Consider the following 24,981-nt stretch of genomic DNA (forward strand, 5'->3'; position numbering starts at 1 on the left):
ACGAGTCGAGGAATTGCTACGAGAGAGCAAGAGAGAAAGAGAGAGAGGAAGAGGGAGATAGGCAGGGTGCCACAAAGGCCACCCCTTTCGGACCAACGACTATAAGTACCGGTTGTGGTCGGTTCGCGCGGCTCATGTGCGCCCCGTGGTCCCGCCGGCGTGGTATCGCTTTCGCGTACGCGGAAACACCACTTGGACTAGGACGCCGAAGTCGTTTCGATCTATGAATAGATCCTGATCCGTTTCCAATCGCGTAACAGTCGTGATCGTCTGTTCGTCGTTCGATCGAGCCGAGGACCGTTGATTCGTCGACGAGAAGCTGACGGCGCGCAACAGCACGTGGAACCTCCAACGAAAAGGCGAACGATGACGGCGATCCTGCGGGATCGGCAAATGGTCCACGAGGAACCGTCGTAATGGCTGAACTCCTGCCGGCGGAGGACCCGAGTGATCGACCAGGGTAGACGTGATGTCACTCGGGGTCATCCAGGGAAGTCAATCGAAATGAGGAGGAGCAAATCGCGGGGAAGCGTCATCGAGGACATTTGCGGGTGCTCCGCTCTGTCGTCGATCATCCAAAAGAAAAATCTCAACTCCACCTCAGGTAAGACTAGCAAACAAATTTACGAAGTAGTTAGTTGAACCTGAAAGATAAAACCGCTTTTTCGCGATAACATGTATCATTAAATGTGAGATTTCTATGAAATTCCTAAACATCCCTTATGTGTCCGATGCCTTTCTTATCAACGTCGTGTGACAGGTTCTTCTTCGATTACAACAATCAAGGTAATTATCCGAAATATATCGTCGAAATTCTTACGAGTGAATGTAAAAAATTTTGAAAAAATACTCTATATAGAATATAATCAATCCGAATGCTGTCTATTTCTATACCAATGTAGATTAACTTTAATTTCAGTTTAATTCGGTTTACTATTTATCTTTTTTTAATTTTAAGAATTCTAATTCTAACAATTGGAAAAAAAAATAAATTAAACCGAGTTAAAGTTAATCTTACATTTATGGAACCGGACCTAAACCTATCGGCACCGGCAAACCGTTCAAAGTTCGTCAATGGTTTGCGATTCGATCGATCGTCATGCACGTGTTCTCCGGACGACGGAAAACTTGACACGATCGATGATGTGCTTGGCGTGCAACCTTGAACGAGAAAAGCGACCACTGATCGCTTCCTCTTTTTCGTAATGGAGAACTCTTCGGGGCAATACTTGATGGAAACACTTCCGGTGTCTGGCATCCAGATGTTAGAGAGATTCTGCTTTTATCGGATTTGTTTCTACACTTCTCCTTCTCGTCCTTTTCTCTCTTTGAATTACGTATCACACTTTCTTCATATCTCCTCGAAGAGGAGATGCTATCTTCTTGTTACTTTTAACGTTTATCACATTGTTTCATTCCTCGCTGTTTTCTCTCTTCGTTCGAGGAAAAGCAGATATGTTGCCATGTTTTTGAGAACATACTTTTTGAGAATGTATTAAGATAAATTTTAGATAAAGGAAGGTGAAAGGAAATGTTTCTCTACGATAAAATTGATGGTCGCTACGTTGAAAAAATTACTAAATTTTAATAAATATATGTGTTTGAATAATTGTAAGTAAATATTTATTCAATGTAAACATATACCTATTTATTTGATACAAAAACCATTAATTTTATTTAAGTATCATCTTTTTATTGAGTAAATATTTATTTGCTTTAAATAAATGTTTATTTAGTACTGTTTAAAGAAATATGTATCAAGATTTAATAAATTTTTTTTAGTGTACTAAAAAGATGTCATAAAAATTGCACCGTCACTCGAAAACAAGTGTTATAGTTACGCTCTATCTATATTTACTTCGCTCTCATAACTGTCTCGGTTCTAATTGAATTGGTCCTAATTTCTTCGACTTTTCTACTTTCGCGGATTCAGCGAGACACGATACTTCATGTCTTATCTCCTCGGGGTATCATTTAAGATAGAACAGAAGACATTTTCGTAAAGAAAGGTCTTGAATCACAACTGACTCGTCGAACAATTGGCGCGTGGCGATATTCCCGCCTCTTTTCTACTTTTCTTCTCTTCTTTCCCGTTCTGCGTGCTCTGCCCCCTCCATCGGTCCAGCAGCAGCCACCAGCTGGTTTGTTTCTGGCTGCGTGGACGTCGCCGACCCTTCGTGGAAGCCAGTTTTGAATCTTCGAAGTCAGTCGGCAGTCGGTGGCGCTTACGTTTCCTCGATCAAGATCCTTTTTCGATCTCTTCCATTCGCCTCTTTCATCGCCGTGGCTTCGGATTTGTCCCTCGCAATTACTTCGCGTGCGATATATATATATCTGCCATCATCCGAGGATTCCAAGCGTGGCGAACAGTATGAATTACGTGACTTCGAAGCCGTGTCAACAAGCATCGGGCTCGCCTTCTTAGTCGCCCCACTACCTTAGTGGGGTGCCGCATGCGGTCCCCTCGTCTGGACCAGGCCGACCCGACCAGGGACCCTCGGGGCCTCGGCAGGTGTGAGAGTGTTTCCATTCACTGCGAAGTGGCAGCGAGGAAAGTAACGACCAAGACGGTTTTCCTTAGCGAGCGGTGTTTTCAAATGGTCAATTAATGGTGATTTACAATTCGACAAGGCCAACCTCGAGAGTCTCAAGATCTCAAAACTTGTTTTCCGCGTTAAGAGAGCTAAAAAAAAAGTGGTACTTTAATCTCCAGGGATAAAGTGATACTTCAATCGCAGAATAACAATTTTATGCGGTAAACACGTGATGGAAGAGTTGAAGGAGTAATATAATGTGAATGTGAAAGCGTAATTAAACTCGCGGCGAAGTTTCGTTGAAACCGAGAAGACTGTCCGAAAAGAATCCCAAATTTCGGAAGGAGGCACGAAGCTGAATGTCGCTATCATGGTTTTCTTCGGAAGAAAGGAAAAGCTGGAGGATCGGCGATTGCTCGCCAGCATGGATGCCATGAACGGCTCGATAATTCATCAAATCGACAATGGTAAAAGTTTGTTCAATTATCGCGCCGCATATTCATCGATTATACACGCAACGCGATATCTCATCTCATCACAGATGAGACACGCGTGATGAATGGTTTCTCGCGCACGTAATAAACGAAAGTGGTTTCTGGCGAAATTGTCTCGTTACAGTCGACTGTTACAGTTTCCTCGAAATGAAAGAGAAATATTTTCGTATTTTACGTATATATGAGTATAATAGGTACGCGCGGTTCTTGATAGCGAGGCATATTTCCTCTAACATCCGGTGGGAACGAGCACAAATATTATCGTGTCGACCGCGTATTTTTAATTCCTTCTTTTCTCACTCCACCCCCCGTTTACTTTTCCCTTTTATTTTAACGACCGTGGCATAACGGTTACGCCTTTCGGTTGACGACTTTCAACGGTCACGTTTTCTATCTGCTTGTAAAATTCATCAGCGCGTAGCAATAAGCGAGCCATTCCAGAATTGCATTTAATGAACTAATTAAATTGGTAATATTATTGAGAGAGAGAGAGAGAGAGAGAGAGAAAGGCGGAAGAATGGCGCGTAATAAGAAAATAATAATTAATTTATAATAGCATCTCTATTTGTAATAAATCTAATTTATATATATATATACACATATAATTTATACACTGTAATTATATTACTACTATAATTATTATATATATGTATATAGCGTTTTTATTTTTCTGTTTTTATATTTGCGTGATAATATATCATACTATTATATATATTATAATACATTACATATTATTACTTTTTATATTAATTTAATGTCGATATATTAAAGCGACAAACGTAAAAAATATATTCACTTGATTCATGAGCGTGAAAACCAGCAGCGTATTCCATACACGTTGTGTCTCTCGCGTTCCCAGCCATGCTTCAATGCTTTATAATGGCATGCATTTATCATTCATACGCTGCATAGTTGGCGCAGGTTATTATTACATAGTCAAATGGCTTTTCATCGAGCACTCGGGAGTTTCAAACGCTCTGTAGCATAATCAATTGACAAGCCGTGCGTTTCATAAATCATCGAAAATGTTGCGTTTCTAAATGCGAACGAATAGGTCGTACATTTTCCAAGTACCTATATTTTCGTTTCACTCGGCAAATTATAAAAATGCTAACGGCGACAAACGTTTTCAAATTATGAATAGGAGTGGAGAATATTCGAAGAAGTAGCAGACACATCGCGATCGATAATATCGATCCGTTAACAGGTGTAACTATTCTTAAATGGAACGTGATAATGATGCCTAAGAGGCCTTGGGGAAGGCGTATTGAAGTCGTGAATAGAGGCGATGCTAATTGAATGCTCTTAGATATATTATTTAACAACTATATGCGCTTCGCATCCCTTGAGCCTATTCCAAATAAGTCTCAACTCCATTATACTCGCGCACTTATGTCCAGTCTCACATTCATTAAAATGAATAGAGGTTGATAATTTTTCGACTCCCAAAGAAAGTTACGTAATTACTTATTCTTTTAACTCTGTATAGAATATCCTAAAGCTTAAAAATTTCTCGTATATGAACACATCAATATTTTTTTAAACTAAAAAGAAATACTGATATCACGTTGATCGAATTGATGAATTAGTTTTGGATGTCCTTCAGAATTCTTCTGCAGGAACTCTCACGTTATTCGCGCGTATCGTTCAGTTTAGAAATTTAATTAGACTATGTAATTATCGTTATTTCGACTCTCAAGTCGTTGGAAGAAAACGATAAACAACCACAGAAAAATGCTCGGAGCTCAGGTTGAGAGTCGACGAGGATCTCGCGTGACAGCCTCGGCCACCTGTAGCTGACGATATTGATCAGGCCGAAAGATGGCCACGCCCGGGTTCACTCTCGCGTCGCTGCGACCCCCGTGTTGGAATCCCGCTTCTCCCTCGTCACCCTCTTCCAGTCTCTCTTTCTCTCTTTCTCCCGACTGTTGCTGCCATTGCAGCCGTATGCCGCATGCGGCGATGCGCCATTCCCAGTCCCGGTGAATTCGCAACTGATTATGAACAAGTGCGTCGTTACTGTTCCAGCCGCGTTCATGCACGTGCGTGACAACATTGAGGAGTTGGGGAAAGTCGCCGACGACACAGACCTGCTATTCCTGAAGGGCCTCCTCGACAGCCCGGTCGTTACGTCCCTCGTGAAGGTGAGTAAACCCTTTCTCGAAATTGAATCGCGGATCCAGTCCGGGAGATTGTCTTGTGAGATTATCTGGGTCCCTTTTGACATTTTCGGTTTTTATTCATCAGTAGATTAGATACGAAAATCGCCACGTAAAGCTCTTTTTCGTCGGTGTTGTATTTTTTAACGTAGAATACGAAAGAAGAATATACCAGTCGACAACTAAAAGTAACATAACATTAATATTACTCTCTAAATTCTTGGAATCTTACTCTAAACAGTGAAAGTTGAGCCAGTTTAAAAAATAGCTATTTTTTTTTTAAATTGAGCCAAATTTTTTATTTTAAGAGAGATTTCACTCTTTAGAGTGAGCTTTTACTCTAAAAGTTTTAGAGAGTATAACGTCGTACTCAACAATATAAATGTAACAAAATACATTGTGTAACATAATAGTTACATTGTTGAGTACGAAATTATAATAGTGATGTTATGTTGTAAATTAATGTCGATTGGATACTTCGGTTAAATTTTCCTCTTCGTAAATCTGAGATTTGTTTCTTTTCTTTTAACGTTTTATTTTTATCACTCGGCTTCGGATACGAGAAATTCTAATGGGAAACAGTACCGATTTGCAATTTTCTTCACAACGTGAACGGGTCGTAAATGCGCGAGTGGATATCATTTCGGTCCACGCACATTACGCGCACAGCTTTGAACGTCTGTCTGTGTGCTCTTCAAACGTTGTTTACTATGACCGTGGAAATTTATGAGGGACACGTGGATCTGTCTGCGGTTCTCATCGCCGCTATATCTTTTTGATTTGTTATATCGATGAATTAAAAAAAAAAAATCAAGATTCACGCGAGTATTCTGGCCGTCTGCCCTAACAATCCATGTCGTTGAACCGTCCTGCGTGAACGTGTTCGCCACGTTAATGGAATCGATCATTTAGAATGGCGAACGCGACAACCGAAATAAACCAGCCAGAGTTAAATCCGGGAATATTTTCATGTGCGGCTGTATGGAGTGTAGTGCACGATTCTACAGAGAGAAATTGTGCAGTTCTCTAATTTCTAAATATAGTTTGAAATCTAGGTTTGTGCAGCCTCTGCGAGGAGCGGGGCAGTAACTAATTGTAGAACGGTAACATTTCGATCATTTATACTTATCGCCTATTCTTACTTTAGTATCAACATGGTAATACATAAGTTTGACTCGATACATGGAAAGAACGATGATCTGCTGAAGTATTTATAAGAATTTAGCTGGAATACAGATCTGAAAATATTTTATTGGACTATTAAAATAATTTTGTAGGAATTTCAAGCGTAATGAGCAACACTGCAAAAAGTTTTAACATTCTAGCAACCAGTTTGAGTCCTACATAATTATTTTGATGGCCCAACAAAATTATTTCTAGATCTGTATCTAGCTAAAATTTTAGATATTTTACAAACCGTTCTTTCCATAAATATTTACTCGCTGTGGGAGAATCTCTTCATTGCGATGCATTTATTGGAACTATAATTCAGCAGTTCTAAAAATTTTTTATGTATTTCTGAATTAAATATTGCTTTAATGAGCTGGACACGTCAGATATGCAAAATTTTAATAGATCACGTTTTACGCTTATAGTTTGGTTTAGGATAGTATCACCTTGCTGGAATCTGGTTGAGTCGCTCTTTTGGCGAGGATCGCGGCGGAGCGGAGGCCCGAGGCTCGTTCATCATTCAGCATGGAGAAAAAGAGGGAATTTCGGGAACATAACCGCGTGCCAGCACGTTAGTTTTATTTCTCTTCCTCGCTTCTCTCTCTCTCTCTCTCTCTCTCTCTCTCTCTCTACGTGCCTTCACATGCCTGCATCACACGCTCGTAACATCCGCGCGACACCCACGCTATTTCGGTCGCGACACACTTCCCGCGATCGCGAAGAGAGCCGCGAAGAGAGATGGCCTTCAACAAGAATATTACCAGCGATGGGCTAAAAAAACATTGTTATGCGATGCGTACGTTCTGACTGTTCGGCTTCATGATTGATTATACTTTTCCCCTTTTCCGGCGATGTTTTATATTGAACAAGAGCCTTTTCAGTCTCCCCCATGACATACGTACGTTTTCCCCTCGGCCGAGAACCGGGAACCTACATTCCAGTAATTTTCTACCAGACAAGCAGATATAACACGTGAATAACAGCAGGTAGAGAACGTCCGGTATCAAGAAGCCGTTAAAGAGTCGGCTCACGTCTTTCGCCTTTTACGCCGAATGAGCCAACAGTGGAAAGTGCTGACGACTAAAGTGTTCATGCCTTTGTGGAAAAGTCGAAAAATCTCAAAGAGATGTCAAGAGAACGTTTAATGAAGAGCCAGATAATTGGATAATTATTGAGAAACAAGAAAGAGAAAAAAAGAATACACCCCACATCACCACACGAAGAAAAATGTAAAGTAATACGTGCTGGAATGCTGTACTGAAAAAAAGGATGTTGCAGCAAATTAGATGGTAAAATATGGCGTAGCGTTTTTAATTGATTGCAGCAGCCAATTTTTGACTGTGTTAATCTATCGAAATCCTATACTGACATTGCGGATAGGCTAATGCAACCAAAAATTGACTGTTGCAACAAAAAATTGGCTGCTACAGCCAATTAAAAATGCTACGCCATATTTTACCATCTAATTTGCTGCAGCAGCCAATCCTTTTTTTCAGTGTGGTAATTTGTATGGGATTGACAGGTCCATGTGGGGACAGACGTCCATTTATGCAAAATTCACTTTATTTTTCTGATAAATGAGCGATCGTTGTTTAGTCATATTGCACTGAGAGAAAAGAAATAGTTCTGGTAACTATAAATTGACAACTCTAAAATTTAAATACCTGCAACTAGTTTTACAAAGTAAGAACTAAAATAGTACTGAATATTATAAAAATAAACAAATGAGGCAATTGGGAATCGGCACAGTGAACGGCGCAATTTAATATTAAAAAAATGTTATCTTACATAATAAAATTGTATGTTTCAGCTAGTATTCTAGCCTCCTTCAGCAAGTAGAGACTCTTACAAAAGATCCATGTAGACTTGTTACAACAGGTGATGTTTTTCAGGTCGTAATTATTGTGCGGTAATAATTCCTCCATTAAAGAGACGAGCTCAGTTACAAGGCTGGATGGTAATAAATGACTAAAATCTTTAAATTACGTTTGTCATTTGTTTATATTTTTGAATTTGTTATCTTGGGAATTTTAATATTGTTACCATTATAAAAATATAGTATTCAGTACTACTGTAGTTCTTATTACTTTGTAAAATTAGTTGCAGAAATTAAATTTTAGAATTGTCAATTTATAATTGCTAGAACTATTTTTTTTCTCAGTATGTAAAGTACTTTTTACATTTCGTAAAATAAATCTATAAATTACCATACATCTTAATTGAATTTACTTTACCGCTAAGTATTTTTACCTTAACGCTGATTTGACTTTATTACACGGTGAAAAATACAAATGTATGAAGTCTTGAGAATTGTTCGTGCCTACAGTCTTGAGAATAGTATGATTTACTTTCTGTCAGATAATACTTGAATGAATTTACTATAATTGTAACATACTTTTTACCTTACATCTCCGGTATTCTTTCAGCCAAGTAAAGTTCGTTATAAACTCGGCGAAAGTAGCCAGAATATTTTCACTGGTCTGGTAAGACAAAAATTACTCAATCATTTTCTCCGTGCACCACTTCTCCGTGCCAGACTCTCCAAAGCTGGTAATCACCTGAACAAGCAATCCCATGGTGCATCCCGTGAGAAAAATTATAATCCGCGTGCGACGAGTTACGAGGCATGAGAGAGGGGATTGAGATTTACTGTCACACTCAATTGGCCAAATTGCTATCTTTCTCTCCTTAATAATAATTACGGATAATTGGCTGTGACCCTGCGGGACCTCTTGATTGGGCGTAGGTCATAGGCGCCTCCGAGTTGTGGAGTCATCGCTCGTGTATGTCGCAGAAATCCTGGCGCGAGCATGCGTGTCGCGACGGTAACATGTTTTGTAAGTCCGTAGCGTGTACAACGAGACGATATGTAATTTCAGTCGGTGAGTCGGCTTTGTGATCGCGCACGGGAGGAAGTGGGAGAGACACACACGCGGCATGCGTGTCGATCCACGTGTGTAAGTGACAGGACTGTACGTTAGCCTCCACCGTGGTTCTTATCGGACGCGTATATATATATATTCTTTATCTCGCACTTGCCTCGGGTGAAGTTTCCCACGTAATTGAATCCGCTATATCGACTCTTGCGTAGAATTACTTTTGACTTTTGACGAAAGACTGGTTCTCTTTTCTTGGTGCGAATATAGATGGATACCGATTTTGCTGATCATTAGTGTTTAGTACTGAACGCGCAATTACATCATTCGGCTGACGTTATTTGTAACTCGACTTGAACTGCTGAGTCTTCAAAATGGTGACACATTTAATAATGGAGCGTTCAAGTGTGCTCGATCGTTAAATGACTATGCAGTCTGTCTATGAGTAATTTGTTTTTTAAAATTGGAAGCGTTACAACTAGTTGAAAACATATTGTCATTCTACCTGTCGTATAATTTAGAGTAAGTTCGAACGAGGTTTTTCCTAAATACCTGAATAGTTTTCGTTTACAAAACAAACAATTGAAACGAATGTGACTGATAGGTCTCCACCACAACGTGACGAGGTTCTTTATCGCGAGCTTCTATCTGTCTTGCAATCTTAAACCATTTTCGAGAGACGTCGAATTATACCGAAGAGAAGCATCGATATCGATTTCGATTGCAGCTATTCTTTTCAAATGGGATTACTCGTAAAGCTGCTAAATATTAGAAACCTTATAAGAGTCTGGTTAAAGCGGGTCAATCTAATTGATTGCCGTTTATATTGGAAAAAATACTAAATTTCAATAAATATTTGTTTGAATAGTTCTAAGTAAATATTTATTGAAAGTAGAATATATTTATTTGCTACAAAAGCCATTAATTTTATTTGACTATCATCTTTTTATTGAGTAAATACTTATTTATTATAAATAAATGTTTACTTAGTAGATACTATTCAAAGAAATTTATCAAGATTTAATAAATTTTTTTAGTGTATGTTTTATTTGGTATAGTTCAAATAGTTTTGTACATTTTCGGAAAATAAGAAAAAGTAAGAAAAAAGAAATAGATAGCTTATTTATTCGCCATATTTTATCTACTTTGACCAAACTTATTATAGGATCTCTAATAAACATGACAATGACAAGCCTCTCACTTGTGTCAACAGTATTTTCTAAATGAAAAACGGTAAACATACGGACATTTTATATTCATATTTCTTCATGTTAATGAAAGCCGTTTTTATTTTAGAGTCATGGCACACAGAAAACTTAAGCAATAAAACGTAAAGCAGAATTGGCCAATCACAATAAAGGCCGTAAAGTCATAACGTAAACAATAGCAAATTCAACATGTTGATTTCCTTACTTACGTTTTACCGCTTGAATTTTTTTTGTACCATAGCCCTTGCAATACATCTCCTAATTCCGAAACGTTCCCGCGTCCACTGAAAGAGTTTTACTTTGTATCAGCTTCGAAAGCCTGGATTGTGAAACTGTGTCAACGAACCAACGATAGCGTTTGCTGATGTCATATTCTCCATTTGAAGTAGACCTAGCTTTGATGGGCTCGTAATTTGTGAGCTCAGGTGGAAACGAGGAAACCACGATAAATAATAAAGTCAACAAGGAATACGTTATGACTTTAAACTGTGACGAAAACCTGCGAAAAAAGTGATGCTTGGAAATCAGAGACGTACGATTCCGCTCCGTTTTGCGACGACCTTGAAACAGTGGTACTCGGACGAACAAGCTACGCTCCTGAAGCGAACGTAGCGGAGTGTTGCATGCCAGGAGAAGGAAGGAAGGGCCCCCACCTGTTTCAGAAACGGCAGGCGACTCGCCTGAACGGGCTGCCTACGCGGAGGGAGGTCAGACGACGTCAGTAGGCGCGGCAGAGTTTTCTGACTTGCTGCTTATACGATCGAGTATCGCGCGACGTGACGAACCCGAGCATATCACCCTCATCCGCGGCATCCTGCGTGGTCGCTTTTGCCACCCCGTGCGACAGATCTGGTTTCCCTCCGTTCGAGAACCGAGCTCTCCCTCACCGATCGATACGACTGCGAGAGGGCACCGACCACGACCAGTTAAAGCCGCTTAGCTTCACCAGTTCGCACGGAGCACTGCGTCGCGACTCTTTCTTCAGGTGAGACATCGTTTCCCGAGGAAGCGTATAGTGGGTGAGAGAGGCGTCTGCCTAAGTGAGCAGAAGATCATCTTCGATCTCGCGTTGCTCAGCTTCCATGAATGGAACATACTCGTTTCAGTCATTTTCGGTAAGGTGCAACTGAAAAATATGAAAGTACCGTTAGTGACGCGATTGGGGCAGGGTGCAATAATGACGGAGTGATCGAAAGACAGCCGGTGAGACCATATGGCTCTACTCCGCAGTTGCCGCAGTGAACCGATAAACCCGATAGAAGAAAGGTATCGGAGAAAACGTAAGGCTGCATTCGATGGTAGAGAACGAATCGACTCGCCTGATGATATTCTGAAGAGAGAACACACAGGGAGGATTTGCTCACCTCATGTCATAACTTCACTGGATCGTTCTTGTCGCAATACGCGTAGCGAGGTGCAGCTTTTTTTGCGGAGATCATTCGCAGATCTCTTGAACGCTCTGTTCACTTTGAGAAACGAAACGAGTTCTGAGCGATTCGTCTCACAAAGGATCTCTGCAGCGAAGCGGATAAATAAATGCCGCGGCTTTATAGTCCATAAACGCAAGTACGACGTGCGGCGCGCCTTGGACGCAGCCTCCGGTAAATCTTGCGTCCCTCTACTGACGCAATCAGATGCAACACTCGGCGCACGGGGAGTCCGTTCGAAGTAAACGGTACGAGAAAACGACCGCGGCGTACTTGATGACCCGCGACGAAGTGCGTCGATAAATCTTGCACGATGGACGTCGATTTACAGATTTTCGCGTTTGAACTTCGCGAGCACGTGGGCGCGCGCGTTGAGCAAACAAGTCGAACAAACAGGAAGCTTGACGTTGAAAAATTTCCGGAGGAAAGTCGCCGTTTCTCGTGGATCGTTAATCATTGGGAGAAATTCACAATGCGCCGATTCCGCAATGCGCCTCGCGAGAGCACGTACGATGAGGAAACTCTCGTTTGACCGGTAAAGCGCGCGTGTATATAACGATCGTTGCAGTTCGCGATTCTCGAGAGAAAATAATTTAGTGATGAATCATCGACTTACGACGACAATCTACATTCATGCGTCATTGTATTGTGCACCATAATCGCAGAATAATATGAAAAAGATTATTTATGGATTTACGTCGAACGTTTTCTGTTTATTTTTATAACATCGTCATCGTCATCATCATCATCATCATCATTAGCACTATATTCTTTGTGTGGATCTTGATTTCTTCCATTGGTTACTTTCTAAATTCTTTACAGTGTAATCTCTAAAGAGTGAAAATTTAACAGTCTTGAAAAAGAATGATTTAATTTGTAATCTTTAATAGTGATGAGCTTTCTACAATTCCATTTTCTAAGATTTAAGACGTAAGAAATTGACTAATAATCATTATTCTTCTCACATTTGAGTGTGATTGATCAATTCCTTACGGCTTAAGATTTAAAGTTTAGATAATGACTTATTGTAGAAAGCTCGTGAGATTTCACTCTTCAAAGTAAGAGTCTCTCTAAAAATTTTAGAGAATATAGTTAATTATATGATTTTAGTAATGTTTGAAAACGGGTTGTAAATTACAACTTTTATAAGTTGTAAATTTCTTTTAAGAATCTGTTATGTTTAAAAAAAACATTAAGATTGTCTGGGATATTGAGAAATGCGCCATTTCAAACGTGTCGTCGAACGAGTCGGAATGGCCTACTTTCCCAATTACTCGTTCATTGTAAACTCTGAACTCCGCTCCGGATAGGATGGGACTAAATGTCTTTCGTGTCGATTAAATTAACTCTAATCCGATTGCACTCCGTTAGCATTCGCATCATTGCATGTCAGTGATCTTTAACAACGCGTTAGTAGCCGGATTTTTTCCAATGTATCCCATCATTTCTTATACAACCTGTAATTTCTTATACAGACCTTCTATCATTCTCAACTGCACGTTCCAAGAAATATTTCCCTCCTCAAACGAAAATTACAAGTTGTACTTGAAGAAATCTGTTGATTTAACGTAGTTTCTTTATTTACTTCTCTTTCTGACTGAAACAAAGACGTGAACCGCATGAATTTAACGCGGAAATTTGTTCCAATTTCGAGCGACAATAAAAGCTATTAAATAAATTATTGTTACATTTTTACAGAAAGGATGGTTTTGTTAAAGTATTTAAAAATTTAACTAGATACACACACACAATCTGAAAATAATTCTATTTGAGCATCAAAATAATTAGGACGCTCAAACTGGATGCTAGAATGTCAAAACTTTTTACAGCATTGCTCATTACGCTTGAGATTCCTACGTAATTATTTTGATAATTCAACAAAATTATTTTCGAATCTAGCTAAATTTTTAGATACTTAATCAAACTCGTTCCTTCCGTGTTTTCTTGTGAATTAAAGAATATGAAATAAAATAAGTAATTGCGAATCTACAAACAATGCGAAATAAAGATTCAAAAAATGTTTAAAAAAAGAAGAAAAGTTAAGAACGTTTTAACCGTAACATGATCCGAAAAGAATTGTTACGACTTGGAAATATCAACAACGCGTCAACGGGACGCTGAGGGAGGATACGAGTCGTGGAGGAGTTTCTAACATTTCTAAGCCTCGTGAGAAAAACCAGTTTTTCAGGTCCAGATTTTAAACCTTCTGTCTTTGTTTGCGTGCCAGGTGCAGGAGCGTCTCGAGGACCCGCCGGTGCCTGTAGAGCCGGTATGCTCATCCGTCTGTGACATCGTCGACGAGGTGTGCCACGCCTTCCAAGCTTCCAGGGATTCTCACGTTAAAGAGCTAGCGAATCTTCTCGGTAACGTGCATCTAAGGGCGCTCCTGGAGACACACGACGCGGTCGTAGAACGTAGGGAAGCGCCTTCCAAACCGCCTGATCCGCTCGCGTTAACGATGCCGACGAATAAGAAGGAGGCAATGCCTATCAGGGTCGTCGGCCTTCGGAGGCAACCGGATGAACCCCTGGTAAGTCCATACGGTAAACAATGTAGAAATAACTCGGAAAATAAACACAAATTGTATTATTTAATGTTGAAGAAAAAATAGTTCATTAATTCTAATTTCGATTAGTTCGTTCGAAGATTCTTTTCTCTTCTTTCCATTCAACTTAAAAACAACGTAATTACTGTAATTATTCAATGAGATTATTTGATACTGGGACATGTAGAAACTAAGTTTAGAATCTAAAGCGAGATTGGAAAAGTTTACCGCGAGAGAAGCTCCCCCTTCGCGAATTAGCCCGCCAGATTCGCCCGAAGAAAAGACGAAGATGTTGCAGTTCGTAAATAAGTACGAATGTTTATTTCTTTGACATGCCACGTATTTCGGCGATTTTCTGGTACTACGCGCTTCTTTAAGGTATTCAAAAGCGAAATATGGCCAGCAATTTTCAGCGTTGCACTTAAAGTGTTATTGACCGTTACGCGAGAAAGACTCGAAAGTCGCAAGTGAAATATGCTTTAATTCGACGTAATTAGATAAGAGCGAGACATTATTTTCATATCCGTATTTTTTCAGGGTCTGACGGTGCAAGTGGATGAAGCTGGAAATATGATCATCGCTAGGATTCTTGGTGGTAGCACGGCGGCTCGTCAAGAACTTCTAAAGACCGGTGAGGTAATACTCGAGGTCAACGGCAAGAGAGTTCGAAACCCCGAAGAACTCCAACAGGCGATTCAGGATGCCAAGGAGAATCTATCCTTGAAATTGGCTCCAGGCATCGCCTCGGAAACGAACCAACCTCTCAAGTCCACGGTGAGTTACAAGCTGTTTTTCCATCTCGATGCCTCTGGTAACAACTATGTTCTCATTCTCCTTCCTTATGGTGCTCATTCAAGCGCGAAAAACACGACGTCGGCGTCGTAATCGCAGAGCAATGAAAATTCATAATAATTTCGTCGAGCTGCCGCTTTAATTTGATTTGTCATTGCAGTGTTACATGAGGGCCCTCTTCGATTACGATCCCTCGGAGGACACGCTTCTGCCCTGCCGCGAAATCGGTCTACCTTTCCAGAGGGGCGATATCCTTCAGATTGTTGACCAAGCTGATCCGAATTGGTGGCAGGCGAGAAGAGTGGAGGGCGAGAATCTTGGATCGCCCGGACTGATACCCTCGTTGGAGCTAGAAGAGCGCAGAAAGGCATTCGTACCCCCCGAAGCAGATTTCGTTCACAAAATCAGCATCTGCGGTACTAGGATATCTAAGAAAAAGAAGAGAAAGATGTATCAATCCAAATCGAACGGCGAGTTTGATAGTGCCGAATTGCTTCTTTACGAGGAAGTCGCTCGGATGCCGCCGTTTCGACGCAAAACTTTGGCTCTGGTCGGACCACGCGGCGTAGGTCGTCGGACCCTGAAGAACAGGCTGATCAACAGCGATCCCGAAAAGTTTGGTACTATTGTACCCTGTAAGATATATTTAATTAATTCATGTTTCATCAATCGATACTGGTAGCTTGATTATCGTACTGAGCGAATGTAATCTCTTCACAGACACATCGAGACCTCCTAGAGTTCTCGAAGAGGACGGCAAGAGTTACTGGTTTACCGATCGCCAGTCCATGGAGATCGATATCAAGGAACATAGGTTCCTGGAACACGGTGAACACGGTGGACATTTATACGGCACGAAACTGGACTCAGTGCGGGAACTGATCAGAGCCGGCAAGATGTGCGTGCTAGACTGCAGTCCAGCTGCACTCAAAATCCTTCATAACAGCACCGAATTTATGCCTTATGTCATATTCATCGCCGCACCCGGGATGGAGCAGCTGAAGTCTTTATACGATCTCGGGAGATCGACTGGTGCCAGCAGTCGAAATCTAACGGTATTCTTATCCAAAGTTTATCCAAACCTATATTTTCATAAAAATTATCTTTCCCTATATCTCAAATCTCTACATTCTCTTTAGAGCTCTTCCTCGATTTCATGCGATGCTAGCAATCTATATGCGACAACTTATTTATTTCATTGTTTATTTTATTTTTATTCCATCACTTTAGTTAATTGTTGTATAAATTTGATGTTGGCTTTGCTAGTTCGACCGCCAGAGTTCCATCAGGTACAGCTCGAGAAGAGCCAGAACATTGGAGTCTCTCGCATCTTTATATGAGGTTTGTATCGCATGATTCGTATTGTTTTATTACGTTATTATGCAGCATGTATTTACAGCAATTTGGAATGTCACAAAATTATTAATAGTTACCGATTTAGTTACGTATTTTAGTATCTCTCTTTCGCACGATATTCCTTTATTTTAATTCATAGAATAGAATTCTTCAATGCTTAATCACGGGAGCCATGAAAATATCATCTTTCACTTGACAAGTTCGTGTCCTTACATAAATGTAAACAAATAACTCTTTAAACCCTTTTTATAACCCGCGGAATTAAAGAAACCAAGCTACGTTTGTAATCTCGTCTAAAATGCATCTTACACACGCTTTTATCATGAATTAATTAGAAAAAAAATATTTTATATAATAGAGCATTGTGAAAACAAGAAATTGATTGATGATCTATTTCATAGGAGGACGATTTAAAATCCACGTTGGAGGAATCTGCGGCCCTGCAGAGAGCCTATGAAAAGTATATCGATCAGGTGATTGTAAATGAAGACTTTGACAATACGTTCAGGCAGGTGATCGCAGCTTTGGATGCCTTAGCCACAGAGCATCAGTGGGTGCCGGTCAATTGGATCTACTAATTAAGTTCTGAATTCAGTGTTCGACATTGAAAAACTCGAGAGTCAAGGGCTGCTAGAAATTTTAGCGCGAATAAAAGAAAAATTTGTTTATTACTGCCCACATCACGTACGAAAACTGCGAGATTACATTACGAGAACTGGTATTCAGAATCAGACTCCGTTTATCGCGCGGCTAGGAAAACGCAAGGCACGTGTAATCAGAGTACAAAGAATGCTACGAATATTTCATGCCGCGTGAAGCGATATCGACGTTATCGCGCAAAAAGCGCGGTCAAGAATCTCATTATTATCGTTTATTATAATTATAAATATAGCGTTTACGTTAGTTTGTTATAGATTTACAAACGACCCGTTTTGCATACGGAATCTCATTAAAAATCCTTGTTTCACACATTATACATTAAATCATAATGTATAGACTTCCCATACAGCACAGAATTTGCAGCAATATTGCTGCAAAATCTCTGAAATATTGCTGCAACATGCAATGTTGCAACTTTTGTGCAACTTGTGCTGTAGGAATTACAGAAAACCGCGAATCTTCTTAAATCATTTGTCCTTGACAGATCGACATAATGATATGTGAGGCTGGTTATACTCAAAAATGGAAAGTGAGTACTTTTTTTACAATGAAAAATCATATCACACGCTGCATTTTTACTGCCAATCTTGACAACGACTGTAGAAGCAATTCGGGTCGATTGATGTGTTAGACCGCCGTCCAGTTAATTTTAGTGTATTTTTAATTTAATTAACGATAACTGCGTACATCTATACGATCATTTATACCTATTCGCGACTCCGCTATACACCTTTCTCGTGAACACCTTTCTGTTTCGTGTTTCATTTTGCTATTCGTGCACGCTAAAGTAATATTCCTGGCATGGAGTGCCTTAATAACGCAAAGACTATAGGCAGTATTCATATTCGGTTCTTATATTTTAAGATCGTCTTAAGATGCTAATATGGTTATCTGATTGGTTCATGACATCTTAAGCTGTGACGTACTTAAGACGATCCTAAGGTTCGACTATGAATATCGCTCTACAATTGATTTAATGCGAAGACTTATTATGTCGACTTGACAGACTCATCTTGCATTCGGGTTTCATGATGGATAAAACTAACCATTGCCTTTTTTCTAACGTCTCCGACGGACAGTCGCATATTCACGCATATGCATCCACACGTATACACATTCGAATTTTTTAATTCACACATGCATCTTAAAAAAAAAAGTACATATACTTGTAGGTTAAAAGGGTTGCTTTGTACACAGAATACAATTATAAATATATCTGTATATTAAATCGAGACACCTGTCCCGAAGAGCAACGTGATGCACGAGTGGAATAAAGTTTATCGAGCATTTGTTACGGATTAGAATTGTGCAACGAATGAATTATTATTTCAGTATTCCTGTCCTCGCTCCTTTTTCAGGGTTCTGCGAAAGGACGTTTATCAAACCGAAAATGGTACTAATGATAGATATAAGGATTTAATAAATTTTTTATCATCATTATAAATTGAAAATATGTAATTAGGTAAAAACCATTTTTATACATGTGTATTATATTCTCTTCTTCTCTTTTTTAATACAAATCTGTATCAGATTTTTCTCATACATGTAAAAATTAAAACAGATAAAAATAAAAATCTCAGGGGAATTAATTTCTTTTATATAATAATATCTTATATTTATTTTTAAAAATATGCGAAGAACGTTCTTTATAAACTTCTGTAAATAGATTTATGCCATAAGTATTGTTATATAAATAACATCTATAACGTTTTATTTTTATTATTTGTTATTATTTGAAACGAATGAAAATAAAACTCTCAAGGGAATTAATCTCTCTCATAAACACCTTATTTATTATATTTATTATTATAAAGAAATATACAGGAAGCGCGCCGTGTTTAATGATCGTAAATAAATTTATATTTGCGTTATAAACTTTCATAAACAGCATATATAACGTTTTTATTTCATAAAAGTAATTAAAAATGTTCCTTCAATCTTTTATTTATGAAACCTAATCTTTTAAAATATATTAACGTTATTAATTTTCACCAATGATTGACATTATAGGAATAATAAATTCGTGACAAAAATAAAAAAAAACGATAATTATAAAATGTTATCGCGTTCGACGTTATCGTATAAATAAATTAAATAAATGGAGAAAGATTTTTCTCAGTGCGAAAGTGGCGGTCTCGAAATCATAAGGCCGGTTCCTTTTATTTGCACTATTTGTGTGAGATTCCTCGTTCTTCTCTCTCCCTCCGATGCGCGGATATATATCCGTCTTCTTTGTAAGTGCAGCAAATATGTGCGAAAACGAATCAAACGGGGCCTGCCGGCCTACCGGCTGATCGGCCAATGGCAGCGTATTATCTGCCACGTTTCAAGGTGGCAGAGTGGCTTGTCATAGACTCATGACACGTACGTGTCGTGCGGGAAAATCCTCGGGCCGCTGTAAGCGATTGCCGCGTACCGTCTCCTCGCCGTCGTCGGGAAGATGCAGATGCTACGGCAACTGGACGTGCACCCGAAGGTGCGCGAGGAGGCAGATATCCTCGTGAGGACTTTCAGCGGTGCTATCGGTAAACACAGTGTACTTTGTTGCGATACCGAACGACGACGACGATAACCGTCCGTCGCCGGCGAAAATGAAACCCGGAGAACCGCCACGAGGACCGAATGTGTCGTTTACATTCCGCTGCGCTAAATAGTGTTACTTGGTGCGAGGCGAAACGATACCGGCGAGCGATTAACCTCCTAGAATTTTTCCGCTCTCTGTTGACATCTCATTAAAATACTTGACTGAAATATTTTAATGAGTTACAATATATTCCATTAAAATATTTTATCCGGATATATCATTCAACATTTTAATTCTCATCCTGTAGTAGTCGTATAAATGTTTGTGTTTGTTTGTTTCTTCACGTGTTTCTTGATGTTTGTTAATAAGAATTATTTGTTTACACTTGGCCGATAGTAAATAAAGCGCAGTTTGACGTATATTATGCTTGATAAGACGCCTGTTCTTTTTAGCTGAACTTTTGCACCAGTTCATCTTTCTTCCTTTTCTCTCCGGGAGGAAAGAAGAGGAAGAAAGATGAACTGGTGCAAAGTTTAGCTAAAAAGAACAGGCCTAAGAATTGACCTCATGTTACACCAATGCAAATGATGAAATAATGCCTTTTCAGTTACAATCATTAGTACAATCATCATGGGCATACTGTTTTTGTCAGAGGTAAATTATTATCTTACACCAACTATGAGCGAGGAATTATTTGTAGATACCTCCAGGGGTTCTAAATTGAGAATCAATTTGGATATAATAGTCCCTGCTATATCTTGTGATCGTAAGTATAAATTGCACCGGTACATAGGCGAAGAATGATATCAGTCTCAGTCATTTCAGTGTTTTGCAGTTTTATCGTTAGACGCCATGGATACAACGGGCGAACAGCATTTGCACATAGAACACAATATTTTTAAGAGACGGTTAGACCTGAACGGTAACCCCATAGAAGATCCACAAAGGACAAGTAAGTGTAATATTCTTTTCAATATATACTTAAAAGTGCCATGTAAAAAAAATGTTTTATTGTAGATATTACAGATGCAAAGGCCATGAGTAAAACTACAGAGAAGGTAATGCAAGATTTTTTGTAGGTATCTTCTAACTGAAATTTCCATTTGGAAATTAGTTATTAGATAGAACATTTTTACAGGCAGTGGAGATCGGTTCTACTACAGAGCTCTGTGGAGATTGCTATGGAGCAGCCACGGACACTATGAAGTAAGATCCCATTTTTATTAGGACACTATGAAGTATAATTCTATTATTATCCTACTTGCAGTGTAGATCTTATTCATAAGATTAATCTACAATGCTCTTTGCTTCCTGTTCCCTATTCTTTTACCCATTTTTATTTCGTTTTTTTGCTTCTTATTCTGCTTCTTCGATTTTATCACGAGAGTAGCGATCATGGAACAAAATCGGAATAAATTCCGATCGGAATTATTCAATTATTTCCTAGATTTCTATTGTGTTTTCTGGGGAAAACGGAATAATTTTTTTTTCCGATCGGAATCCATTCCGACTTTGTTCCATGATAGATGCCCAGAAAAGAAGTTGATAAAGTTGGAAGAGACAAAAAATAATTATCGATAAAACAATCGCAAAGAGGAAAAAAGGGAAGAGGTAAAAATAATAAAAAGTAAGAAACAAAAAAGCAAACAGTATATTGTAGATTAGTTGTTCTTTTTAGTTGAAAAGATTTCTTCCACAGTTTACTCTCTAAATTCTTTGAAAATCTCACTTTAAAAAGAGTGAAATTCACTTTAAAAATTTTAGATAATTTTTTTCTTTTTCTATCAAGATGAAATTTATCAAATCTACATTTTATAAAATTTCATTTGTTCGCAGATGTTGCAATACCTGCGAGGATGTATGGGAGGCCTACAGACGAAAAAAGTGGGCTCCGCCGGATCCAGCTGAAGTTAAACAGTGTCAGAATGACAAATCCATGGATAAACTCAAGCATGCCTTCACGCAAGGCTGTCAAATCTATGGTTATATGGAAGTGAATAGAGTCGGTGGTAGTTTTCACATCGCGCCAGGCGCTAGCTTCTCGGTCAATCATGTTCATGGTAAGCTAATAAAACTCAAATTTTTTTAAAACAATATTTCTCATGCCATGCTCTTATGAGCTTGTTCTTTGATACCGCAGTGCACGACGTTCAACCGTACACTTCATCCCATTTCAATATGACGCACAAGATCAGACATTTAAGTTTTGGGCTTAACATCCCAGGGAAAACAAATCCTATGGATGGCATGACAGTGGTCGACATGGATGGTATGTCCTTGAAATCCTTAATTCTATTTTTATTAAAAACTTAATGACTCGCGCTTACAATACAAACAGTACAACGAAAAAGATAGACTGCGAGATACTCAATAACATAGCTCCGTTCACGTTGCTCGTGTACTAGCATCGTATCCCTGTTCCGATAGCCATGAATGTGCCAAATGTGCCGCCACCTTGAAGCATTACCTTGCCGACGCTGTTTAACAATTCTCTTCCTCTTAATCCGTATCTGAAAAAAAGTTTTATAATTATATTCAAATTTTTTAATGCGTATGTACCGGTATTTTCTACACATGCGTTTTAAATACCTAAGAGCAGAAAATCCTCCGAAAAGCGCACCAGAGGCCATTCCTACGCAAAATCCAATTGTGAAACCTAATTTCATTCTATCGAAACAAGTCGGTCCTTGTTGATAGGCCCCTCCAGGTACCACCGGCATTGTGCAGCCTACGAAACAGTTGTTATGCCAGTGTTTGTTTCGCTTTCCATAAACTATCTTTTTTTTATAGTTTTTGATTTTAAGTAACAATATCTTCAAAATGAAGACAGAATTTGATAAATTGAATACACTTTTCTTGAACAGCTTTGCGAGTTTTTCATTTATGATAAATAGAAAAATTCTCCAATTTTGAATAAAATTAAATGTTTTTATGGAGTTTATATTGACACATGCAAGGTTGATAGTGCACATACTTACTGTTAAAGTGTATGTTACGTAATCTTGTGGCGTGTGCGGTCGATCGAGAGTGATATTATTCTTACTTTTCAATTTTGAGTTTGATCGTAATTTTTGTGCAATTGCCGGAATTTTATCAACGCATTGCAGTCGTATTACAATATCTAGAAGGCGCCATGATGGTTTCGCAACGTGATCGAAAAGACGGTTGCGCCGTCTGCTGTTTCCGTTTCGTCTGTACCGTCATCCGTGGCGGGAAATTTCAATTACATATCAGTGAAACACGTATACAAATTTCGTTTTTGGAAAAAACTTAAGTCGATATTTGTTCTTATTTTAAGGCCGTCTTAAGTAATGTTTTGAAATATTAATATGCGGCTTTGACTGATATTCATATTTGATTGTTATATTTAAAGGGTCCTCTACATAGAAGTAGTAGACGGTCGTGGAGTCTTAAGTCGTAGGAAACTGACCAATTAGAATCGAGTATTCTCCTTATATTTGATTGTGATTGGTTGGTTTCCTACGACTTCTAAGGACCCTTAAGACTATCTTAAGTACAGTCTTAAGATGTCGTGAACTAGTCAGAGCTGTATTAGCATCTTAAAAAATGTCTTAAGAATTACTTAAAATATGATTGACGATTTTGAGACTATATTTAAAACGGCCTTAAATATCTGGAGATACAGGTAGTGTCTCGGCGCTAAGCATGGCGCGAGACACTGCTGTGCCTCCTTTAAGCTCGCGTTGATTTCAAAATACAAGCTTCAGATTGTCTGTCGCAACAAACTTACGATCGGTTTGCGTCTAATGTAGAATGGACTTCACGCGAACCAGCGAGTTGCGTCGAGGTTATCGGATTTCAATAACGGCTGTTAAGAACTAATTATGAATGCTAAGATTTATAATTTCTGAGCATTGTCTTGAAGTGTGTTTACATTCTGATTCACACATACAGACTTCTTTTTAAATAGAAATAGAAAAAGGAAGACGTGAACATCGATACATATCAATATGTTTAGAATTACAAATTTTGGAGTACTAATTTAGTGAAATGTAGAATTTTCTCAGAAAAAAATTAAGAAATGTATTATGGAATATAAGATATTAGAATCTTATCCCTTTAAAGGATGGTATATAATTCAGAATTTTTTTAGTAAATTAAGGAACTTTTTAAATTGCTTCTTTTTTAAAAATTGGGGATTTAAATCCACACACACGAACAAGTTCTCTCAAATCTCTTCTCGTAATTTACCCACATATACATATATATAATTGCATATTGAAAAAATCCGTCCGAATTTTTTCTGTCAATATATGACGCTATTGTTCTGTTTTCAGCCGCTATGATGTTTTATCATTACATCAAGATTGTCCCGACGACGTACGTTCGCGCGGATGGTTCAACCCTCCTCACAAATCAGTTTTCCGTAACGCGACATTCGAAAAAGGTATCCCTGCTCACTGGCGAATCTGGGATGCCGGGTATATTCTTCAGCTACGAGTTGAGTCCGCTCATGGTAAAATACACGGAGAAGGCAAACTCGTTCGGACACTTTGCGACGAACACTTGCGCGATCATTGGCGGTGTGTTTACTGTGGCCGGTCTGATCGATTCGCTGCTCTATCATTCAGTGCGTGCGATACAAAGGAAGATAGAATTAGGAAAGTACAATTAAACACTTTGAGTCTGGATGCAGCAGCATCGATTATCCTATTCCGATCCTAATTTTGTTCTTTTTTCATTGATAAGATCGTGTTCAAATTTCGGAATGTAAGTATCGTCTTCAAATAAGCGAGATATGAGTCACTGAAAATGGATTGGAATTAGTATTAATCGTTGATGACGCGACACGGCCTTAGATGGATAATCAGATTAACTAGGATTAATTAAAAAAAAGTATTATTAAAATTACTCGATTTTCTATTGGAGATCGAATTTTCTGGACAATGGTGCATTTTCATTGCACCGTTTTTATTCAGTGTGACTATTTTCATCTCGTTTATATTAAAAGTATCTCATATTATTGAATGATACTTAGCATTATAAGTGCAATTGAGAATACTTTACAAAATACAAAGTATCTTTTTCATACGATGTAAAAAAGAAATTATACATAACTTATTAATATAATGATAAATGCTTTACTTTTTATTTAAAGCCGATAATTTTTTAGTTTTAACGATGTAAAAACCTATTTATATGTGATGTACATAAAAACCAGTAAAATATATAAAAGCCTATTGAATTCTCATGGAAACAGGAATATCACTTTCAT

At 38.7% G+C, this 24,981-nt stretch overlaps 3 protein-coding genes across 6 annotated transcripts; 2 read left to right on the forward strand and 1 right to left on the reverse strand.

The window, feature by feature from the left end:
- Positions 1-247: 247 nt before the first annotated feature.
- vari (MAGUK p55 subfamily member vari) lies at positions 248-18,602 on the forward strand. Of its 4 annotated transcripts, none has more exons than XM_018519361.1 (8): positions 248-604; positions 5,057-5,172; positions 14,096-14,398; positions 14,951-15,187; positions 15,366-15,840; positions 15,926-16,260; positions 16,472-16,546; positions 16,963-18,602. In XM_018519361.1, exons 1-8 carry the CDS (start codon positions 505-507, stop codon positions 17,137-17,139), a joined length of 1,818 nt encoding a protein of 605 aa, XP_018374863.1. In that variant the 5' UTR covers positions 248-504; the 3' UTR covers positions 17,140-18,602. The 4 variants fall into 4 exon arrangements, with proteins under 4 accessions (XP_018374863.1, XP_018374865.1, XP_018374864.1 ...); XM_018519362.1 differs by lacking the exon at positions 248-604 and adding an exon at positions 1,847-3,001; XM_018519363.1 differs by lacking the exon at positions 16,472-16,546 and having other exon boundaries at positions 250-604.
- Positions 18,603-19,411: 809 nt separating this feature from the next.
- On the forward strand, positions 19,412-24,703 carry LOC108768794 (endoplasmic reticulum-Golgi intermediate compartment protein 3). The gene is made up of 8 exons (XM_018519367.1): positions 19,412-19,746; positions 20,353-20,511; positions 20,581-20,697; positions 20,763-20,803; positions 20,884-20,951; positions 21,582-21,805; positions 21,886-22,014; positions 24,044-24,703. The coding sequence occupies exons 1-8, from the start codon at positions 19,662-19,664 to the stop codon at positions 24,379-24,381; spliced, it is 1,161 nt and encodes a 386-aa protein (XP_018374869.1). The 5' UTR covers positions 19,412-19,661; the 3' UTR covers positions 24,382-24,703.
- LOC108768797 (reactive oxygen species modulator 1) lies at positions 22,029-22,917 on the reverse strand. The gene is made up of 3 exons (XM_018519369.1): positions 22,724-22,917; positions 22,335-22,473; positions 22,029-22,255 (listed from the first exon to the last, which is right to left on the reverse strand). Exons 2-3 carry the CDS (start codon positions 22,463-22,465, stop codon positions 22,147-22,149), a joined length of 240 nt encoding a protein of 79 aa, XP_018374871.1. The 5' UTR covers positions 22,466-22,473; positions 22,724-22,917; the 3' UTR covers positions 22,029-22,146.
- Positions 24,704-24,981: the final 278 nt, after the last annotated feature.

Source organism: Trachymyrmex cornetzi, unplaced genomic scaffold (assembly GCF_001594075.2).
Source record: "Trachymyrmex cornetzi isolate Tcor2-1 unplaced genomic scaffold, Tcor1.1 scaffold83, whole genome shotgun sequence".
In the NCBI taxonomy this organism is placed as follows: domain Eukaryota; kingdom Metazoa; phylum Arthropoda; class Insecta; order Hymenoptera; family Formicidae; genus Trachymyrmex; species Trachymyrmex cornetzi.